Below are 8,661 nucleotides of genomic sequence, written 5' to 3' on the forward strand. Positions count from 1 at the left end.
GGAGCAGTGTGGAAGGCAGCACAGGCAGCAAACGCTTCTTCACTGTTGGCTCCAGAAATGCGGCATCATATGGTTGGGGGATTATGTGGTCAGCGGCACTCTCCACCTACTGCTGCCCCAGCATGTCTGCCTTTTGGTCCCTGGAGTGGTTCCCAGACACCCAAATGCCACATTTGCATTTCAGAGGTGGATTTGTCACCTGGATGGTCGCTGATTTCTTAACCTAGTAAGTCAGTCTGACCTGAGGAATAAATAAGCTGCAGCCAGTCATGCCCCTGCAGCTCAGGGAGTGGATGTGCCTTCAGGAATGACGCTTTACAGCTTGTGGTTTGTCCCAGAGAGGAGAAATCCCTGCTATGCCAATAACGTGTAAGTTGTGACACAAGCCTGTTTGTTTCAGGACTTCACCATGACGCTTTACCTGAGGCACTACTGGAAAGACGAGAGGCTGTCCTTCCCCAGCACCAACAACCAAAGCATGACCTTTGACGGCAGGTTGGTGAAGAAGATCTGGGTCCCTGACATGTTCTTCGTTCACTCCAAGCGTTCCTTTATCCATGACACCACCACAGATAACGTCATGCTGCGGGTCCAGCCAGATGGGAAGGTACTTTATAGCCTCAGGTAAAGCTGCATTTAAACAATGCGAACTGTGACTGGAGTGAGAGATAAAGCGGTTTAATTGATTCCTGTCTTGTATTTTTGCATTACTTTGTACTAAAAAAAAAAAAAAAAGAATGAATGTGCTGACTATCCACCGACATCTGAGTCCCTCTGCAAGTTCACTAAGTGCCTATCGCAGGAAACCAATTTCCGTGCCAATGTTGCTGGTTCCACCAGTGACCCTTCGCCGTGCATGCATGGTTAGCCCCTGCTCTTGCTGTTGGGAAGCTGTGGCCAGATGTGGCAGTCCCTGGGGTCAGCTCACCGGGGGCCAGTGGGCTGTGATCACCACAGGGCACTGCTGAAGAGGCAAGGCAAAATCTAAGGAAGAAGGCAATGTCTGGTAATAAACAGAAGTCCAGAGCAGCTCTAGTTATCCATTTACCTACATAACAAAGGCTCTGGGCCTAGCAAAGTGTGCAAATTCTGTTCTTATAGGTAATTGTGAAGAGGTAAAAAATTATACCGAGCACAACTTTAGCTTAATAAAACAGGTGGAACATCCTTCAGCACGTGAAGTGACGAACTTCAGAGCAAGGGTATATAGCTCACGGTGACTCAGGTGTATGGCTAGAGCAAGCCAAGCACTTGACTTTGACTCTTTCTGCTTTTTGCTCCCATTTCATGTGAAAAGCATGAAAGCTCCTTGAAGGGGACATTTTGGGCAAACTTTGTTTTGTCATCTAGTTTGAGGGGTGATCCCAACCCTGCCTTTTTCCCTTATTTTCCAACTGGTCAATCAGCTTTGAGAGGAACATTGCTGACCTAAGTCTGAAGATTAATAAACCAGGATTTTTTTCTTTCTAATAAGTAACACTTTCATCCTTGGAGATGCTAAGTATGGAGCATCGGTCAACCTCCAAAAAAACCTAAAATCAGTGCTTCTGTTTTTCTTGGTTGCAGTTCCATCCACTTAGAAAACAAGTATTGCCAAATGACCCATAAAAACCTATTAGAGAAGAAATTCCTTTACAATACTCTGATGCAAAAATGTCAACATCACCTTCTCAGCCAAGAAATAGCAAAATACATTATAAATAAAGCATCAGATCATAGATAATGTATTCTGAAGGTCATTCTGAAGGATAGGAGGTCAGTAGCAGCAAGATGCATAGATTTAACTTTAACTAGCAATAAGGTTGCAGAACACATTGCTTGGGAAGGCTGTGGAGGTCTTCAAGGGCATGTTAGACAGCGAGCTTAGGCGTGGTAGACATAGATCTGATCCTGCCATGAGGTGAGGAGATCAACTTCTCAGCTTGCCAAGGTGTTTTATGATTTTACGAAAGGAAGGCAAGCAAAGCAATTCTTGATTCCCTGTGGGATATCAGTTTGACAAGAATTTTCTTGTTCTCTGATATTTTTATCTTACTGTTCATTGGAATTCACAGGCCGAACATTGTCTACCTTCTCGTTATTAAACCTTTTCTTTACTCAGCATATCAGGCAAGGATCAGGTGTTTCTTAGGCCTTTGCAAAGTTTGCTCAAGTCCTTAGTACAATAAAATAAGGACAATAAAATCACAGAAAGTTCAGCCATAACACACATGCCTGTACACTTTTAATTTAGAGGCATGACACCAGTATCTTCTGTGTTGCATCCATTTATGGTTGTCTAAAGAAGATGGGAACAGAAGAATATCAACCTACTCAGATCCTGCTGTGTTGTGTTTAAACAACTGTCCTGCACAAAATGGTGGTAAATGTCTTGAATAGCAAATTGACAGAGTTTCATTATTTTACTCAGTGGTGACTGCAGGTTGGAGTGCTTTATGAATGCTGGGAAAGTATGAATGCTGGTCTCCCCTTCAGAGCAAGCCAGTCACTACTGCCTGCCTGCCTTTGCTGAATGCCTTTGCCTGTAGATTATATTTTTTCCTCAGTGTCTGCCCTTTTAAAGATCTTTGCCAGACTTTTTCTTGTCTTGGAAACCGCTGTAAACCTCTCTGTCACCTAAACAACAAATCTGAGCCAAGCACTTTCACTCAAGGACTAAATCCAGATAGGAAAGCAACATCAGTAGGAACCCGCACATGCAAAAGGACTACTAACATAAGGAGCTGCATCTTGCTTTTATCATTATGTGACAGACGTCTGTCTACCCTTAGCCCTGCTCCATTATGATTTATACTTCTATTTTCATTTACTTCCCTAGAGTTCAAGACAGTTTAGTCAAGATTTATGTAAGCTGTGTGCAAACACAAAATTATGGCATCAGAAATGAAATAATCAAACTATAGCAAGACCAGAGCTTGTGACTGATGGAGCAGAGCATTTCAGCGGTCTGTTGCATACCAGCTCCAGCCCTAACTCGAGGCACTGTCTGTGCCCTCTGGTGGCTAATATCCAGGTGTGACCACCTGGTTTTCATTGAGCAGCTGGAAATTCATGGTGCGCAGAGAAAACTACCTGCATTCCTCATGGCACTAGGATGGTTTTGATAAATGTAATTTATTTTATTGTACAAAACATCCACTGAAAGCACAGATCTCTGCAGAGAGATGTTTGCTGATAGTCAAAGAGGAAAAAGTGCTCTCTCTGCTCCTTCCCACTTCTCCAATATTCTTGCCATCCAGTAGCAATTTGTGGTGGTCTAACTTTCCAGTCATCTTCTCTAACACTAGTTTGCTGAGAACAATGAATGGCTTTAACTAAAGTGGAATGGCTTTAGCTGAAGGGAAGGTATTTATTTTCCGTGGACTGTTAGTGACCAGATAGTTACTTAATAAAAAACTGGACTCAGAGCTTTAGCTTTACTGTTTTTCAGTCATGTAACAAGACAAGTTTTTAATTGAGTGGTTTTTATCATCCCTAGAGTTACAGTAACAGCAATGTGCAACATGGATTTTAGTCGCTTTCCCCTGGACACACAGACGTGTTCCCTGGAGATTGAAAGCTGTAAGTAAAGTGAAGGTGCAGGGGAGCCAAGGACTGTCCCCGTGGGCACCCGAACTGTGTTTAATTATATTAATAATTATACCAATAATTAAACTGTTGCTACACTCATGAGAGCTCTAACCAAAGTCAGCAAACTTCAACATTGCGGAAAACTACTGCTATTTTTTTCACCAGCAGTAAATGATGTTGGCAACAACGCAGTGTTTTTAAACACCAGCTGTGAGCGCTGTCTTGCCAGTGTCCCCAAAAGCCAGCCAGGCTGCCCCGCTGCCACCTCATCCCCAGAGGACCTGAGCCACTTGCCTGCAGGTCGATTGTCGTCAGCTTGCCCAGCTGCCCTCCCGCACCACAGATCTCAAACATATAAATAAATGTCCCTGTTCCCTTCACGTGCACCACCTGCTCATCCATGATGTACAAACCATGACATTAATCACCTTCCTCTTACGTTTCTTATACCTGCGTGAGCTAAACCCAGCTTAGAGCCACATGTAACTCCTTTGTCCCAAGTTGTGACGCATACACGAGTTGGCTGGGTTTCATACAGAGATATTTTAAACTTCTAGCTTTTTATGACATTTCTTTCTTCTCCTTCTTAAGCTTGAAATAAGGAATTATAATCTTAACTCTGTTTTAATATATTTATGTGTGATTTTTTTTCCTCCCTCTCTGGGAAGAGTTGTTACTAAACCCCATCTGAAAGGATTAACATTACTAGATTTCCACATGTATTAAAAAAAAAAAAAAGACCTGTAATATTCATCTGTGTGTCACAGGCACAAAGTTTACCCAAGATTTTGTGCTTCCACATGCCTCAGACTGTTAATAACATGTTCCTCCCATTACCCCAAGTGAGCTCTTTCCTCTCAGTCTTCTTTGCTTTGCTTCTGATTTTGGGACAATTATGAAAGACAGTTTTTCAAGTGCCAGTGCGGTGGGTTACCTGACACACATATTACGTGTGTGTGAGATTGTGATTAGAGAATCAGAAGGGTTTACCCAATGCAGCAGGCATCAGGCCTGAGCGCTGTGACAATGAGCTAGTCCACTCCTTGTCACAACCGTATCACCATCCGCACAGCTCTCAGCTCAGTGGTGGCATTTCTCCTTTTCAGCCAGGACCTCATAGGTAGCCTGGAAGGTGTGTGGGTGCACCGTGGGCTGTGGGTGCAATAGCAGCTGGCTCAGTGCATTACACTGAGGTTTGCTCTGCTCCCCTAGATGCCTACACTGAAGATGACCTCATGCTCTACTGGAAGAATGGGAATGATTCCCTAAAAACAGATGAGAGGATATCACTGTCCCAGTTCCTGATCCAGGAGTTTCACACCACCGCAAAGCTCGCCTTTTACAGCAGCACAGGTGGGTAACAGAGTGCCTACCAGAGAGTGGGCTGGGGGAAGAAGGGGTGCACGCCATCCCTCCTGACCTTGGCCAAGGAGGATTGTCTATTGGGAGGTCTCCCTGCGGCCCATCAGACCTGCCTCTCTTCCATGTCTAGGCTGCTGTCCCTGACACAGACTTCCGTCTTGATGGTTATGTAGCCTGGAAAGGCAATCGCTCTTCAAGATCACACCAAGCTTTAACATGAATTAAACTCTCTGGGTGCACAGGTTATATTATCTTCTCTGGAAGATATGGTCCTGAGACACACTTTGACTTTGATAGTTGGTTCAGTAAGGAGTCTTTTTTGTAAACTGCAATGATCTACAGTCATTAATTGTGTTTTTCTAAAAGCAAATGTGGCACTATTCCCCTGATGCAACATCACCTTACCTGAAAGTAGTGATGCTGGTGTGACTTCTCTTTTTCCTTCTCTCTGTTACACAGGGTGGTACAATCGCCTCTACATAAACTTCACTTTACGTCGACACATCTTCTTCTTCTTGCTCCAAACCTACTTCCCTGCCACCCTCATGGTCATGTTGTCCTGGGTGTCTTTCTGGATCGATCGCCGAGCAGTTCCGGCCAGAGTCCCATTAGGTAAAAACAATCTTGTAGTCAGCAGCCCTAAGAGACTATTGCTGCAAGTGCAGCCTTTATCGTCAGATGAAATCCCCTGTGCTATGCCCTGCCCCTGCATTGCCTTGTGGCATGGAAATCAGCTGTGCCGCACATGTGTCCCCCATGCAGGGGACTGGCCATGGTGCCACTCTCCATCTGCCATGCAGAGCCAAGCGAGTTGCCTTCCCTGTTTGCACAAGTGCTAGCTGCACACAGTGCAAATCAGAGCAAACGTCCTGCTCTGATTTTATTGCTGCTAACAGGGACATTACACAGAAAGAGACAAAGTGTTGGTATCCTCCAGAGACTTTAGTGAGCGAGGAGGTGAAAATCAATATTAGCAGCCCTGACAAAATTTCAGTTTATTGAGTTTTGCTAGAGGAGGGAGGGTGGAGGAAAATCAGCTGAGCTGCACTGTTCAACTTGTTAAACGAGTTTACAGTGCAGTGTGAGGGATTCAGCTCCCCCCCTCTGCAGCATCCTTCAGACAGATGAAACCATGTGCCAGGAGTCACCAGGGGAGCAGAACTATGCTATGGACATAAACCTTCCTCTGCAGTGGATGCTTTGCCCTTAGCAAAGTTCTGTTTGTATTTTTGCAGACTTTGAGCCCAAGCTTGCATCCACTTATTCCAGGCATCACTCCTCAGATTTATATTTATTGTTAAAATGATATTCCTCAGTAGAAAGGACATATACAGGCATAACAGAGACAGCAATGGGGCAGTTATCCACATCTGTGTTTACAAACAGCATCCACTGCCTTGAGACATCATTAAAAGGAGGATAAGTGTTTGGGCCACGGCTTTTCAAGACATGTAGGCACTGCCTTTAGCAGTACTTTCTAGCACCTAGATACTCCTGTGAACTCAGTCCTTTGTGTTTATCATACACATAATTTCAACTTTCAAAGGGATCATTAATGTGACATAATTAGCCCCTGGAATAAAAGGGCCTCAGAGACAGGATAACACCGAACTACAGGGGCTCCTTCTCTCACTGATGTGCCATTGTGCTCATCCATGGCATCACACAGGGGAGGATTGACCTGTGGGGCTCCATTAATCCCTGCTCTTGCTACAGGGAAGGCACAGACTAGGTGTAGGAGATGGATTGTTACATCCCGGAAAGCAAGACTTCCTAGGAGCAGACAGAAAACACAGGCTCAGGGAACCTGGTAGAAGCAGCAGCAGATGGGCTTTGCTTGTGCCTGTGCTGCAGAGGGGGTGAACTAGAAGCTGAGCTACTCGTACACCCTCTCTGGGGACTGTCCTGAACCTGGAGATGGGGTGCAGCCAGCACAGGGTCAGAAGCGCTGCTGTCTGGCGGTGGGGTGGGAGGCTGGGGGTGTGGCAGGAAACCAGCCTCAAGCATTGTGAGACCAGAACTAGAGCTGTTCTCACCAAAAAGGGGAGAAAACCCCAGTTAGAAATCAGGGCTGCCTGGACCCTCCTCAGGCAGTGAGACCCATCGCCCAGATGTAAAAAACAATACTGCAGGGTAAATTCAGACGTCAGGAGATTGTAATGATGGCTGTATGTGCGATGGAAAGTGCCTTACGGGCTCTCTGCTGGTGTATCCCCAGGGATAACCACCGTGCTGACCATGTCCACCATCATCACTGGGGTGAACGCCTCCATGCCTCGTGTTTCCTATATCAAAGCAGTGGACATTTACCTGTGGGTCAGTTTTGTGTTTGTCTTCCTCTCGGTGCTGGAATATGCGGCAGTGAATTACCTGACTACAGTGCAAGAGCGGAAGGAGAGGAAACTGCGGGACAAGGTAAGGTTTTCTGTGTATCTCCAATGCAGCTTTATGCCCCTGGAAAAGGTGTGTCAAATGTCTGTAAATGTTCAAAAATTTGCAACAGTGTGCTGCTTTCAGCTGCCTGGTGTGAATGCAGTGCACCAGTGCTGAGCCATTCCTGGTTATAAATATTTGTTACAGACAACCCACACCCAAACTGGCTGCTCACTCTTCAGAGTCTAAGGGCACTCAGCCCCTCCATGTGTAGCCTCCACTGCCTGTATAAATGCGATAGGGGTTAGGATTTTATGTTTAAACATTTTTTTACGCTGAAGATCCAAGCCTGTGAATAGCACCAGAAGGATACTGTCTTTTGCGTTTCAGATAACATGACAGATTCCTCCACCTTTCTCCAGGCACAGTCTAGCCTTAAACAATAGCCCAAACCTCCCCCTTCTGCCTTCGTCACATCAAATTATAACCACCCAAAATTTCAGCCTAAACTCTTCAAGTGGGCCTGATCTTCTCAGCTTCAAGGTATAGGTCCAACCTTGATTACACGCTGATAGCCGTGCTTAAGCCAAATGATTTTTTCCTTAGACAGCCCCTCTCTCCCTGACTGCGTTGTGTCTTGCAGACATGGAACTAGAGAGTCTGTCCTCTCATTCTCCCTTCTGTGCCCCAGCAACCTGAATGCTCCTGGCTTGTCCCTTCCTCTGGTTTTGTCAGGAGAAAAGGGATGTGTATGTCTATCTGGACACAACTCAAAACCATCCTGCGCTTACCTGTGTCCACAGCTTCCCTGCGCGTGCAGCCTGCCTCAGCCTCGGCCCATGATGATGGATGGCAGCTACAACGACGGGGATGTGAACGAACTGGGGCACTACGTGTCTGAGAACGGAGACAAACCAGACCGAATGATGGTGCAGCTGGCACTGGGGTCTGAGAGGGGCTCGGGCAGGAGGAAAAACCAGAGATATGTCAGCATGAGGATTGACACTCACGCCATTGACAAGTACTCCAGGATAATATTCCCTGGTGCATACATTCTATTTAATTTGATATACTGGTCCATTTTTTCATAAATATACATAACTTCTGTAGTCACAGAGCATTGTGACATTAAATGAAAGTACCGTCTCATAGGCTAACAAAGAAAATGGAGACACACTTTAACTGGAAGGAAGCTTGATTTTTTTTCAGGATTTTTTTATTAGATGCGACTCACCTGTGGCATAAATAATTGTGCAAGTTTCATATTTCAGCAAAATATAGGATATGCAATCTGAAGTTTTATACTTATTTAAAGCTGTGCTATGTTCCTTCTTGTGCCTCACAGGCCACTGTAAA

General features: G+C 45.2%; 1 protein-coding gene across 2 annotated transcripts in view; it reads left to right on the forward strand.

The window, feature by feature from the left end:
* The window catches only part of GABRR1 (gamma-aminobutyric acid (GABA) A receptor, rho 1), a 28,775-nt gene extending 20,379 nt beyond the window's left edge, over nucleotides 1-8,396 (forward strand). For both annotated transcript variants that reach the window (XM_010078007.1, XM_010078008.1), the window contains 6 exons: nucleotides 401-624; nucleotides 3,479-3,561; nucleotides 4,783-4,923; nucleotides 5,392-5,544; nucleotides 7,151-7,347; nucleotides 8,109-8,396. In XM_010078007.1, the coding sequence (XP_010076309.1) occupies nucleotides 401-624; nucleotides 3,479-3,561; nucleotides 4,783-4,923; nucleotides 5,392-5,544; nucleotides 7,151-7,347; nucleotides 8,109-8,396 (1,086 nt within the window). The remainder of the gene's footprint in view (nucleotides 1-400; nucleotides 625-3,478; nucleotides 3,562-4,782; nucleotides 4,924-5,391; nucleotides 5,545-7,150; nucleotides 7,348-8,108) is intronic.
* Nucleotides 8,397-8,661: the final 265 nt, after the last annotated feature.

Source organism: Pterocles gutturalis, unplaced genomic scaffold, assembly GCF_000699245.1.
Source record: "Pterocles gutturalis isolate BGI_N339 unplaced genomic scaffold, ASM69924v1 scaffold24418, whole genome shotgun sequence".
NCBI lineage: Eukaryota > Metazoa > Chordata > Aves > Pterocliformes > Pteroclidae > Pterocles > Pterocles gutturalis.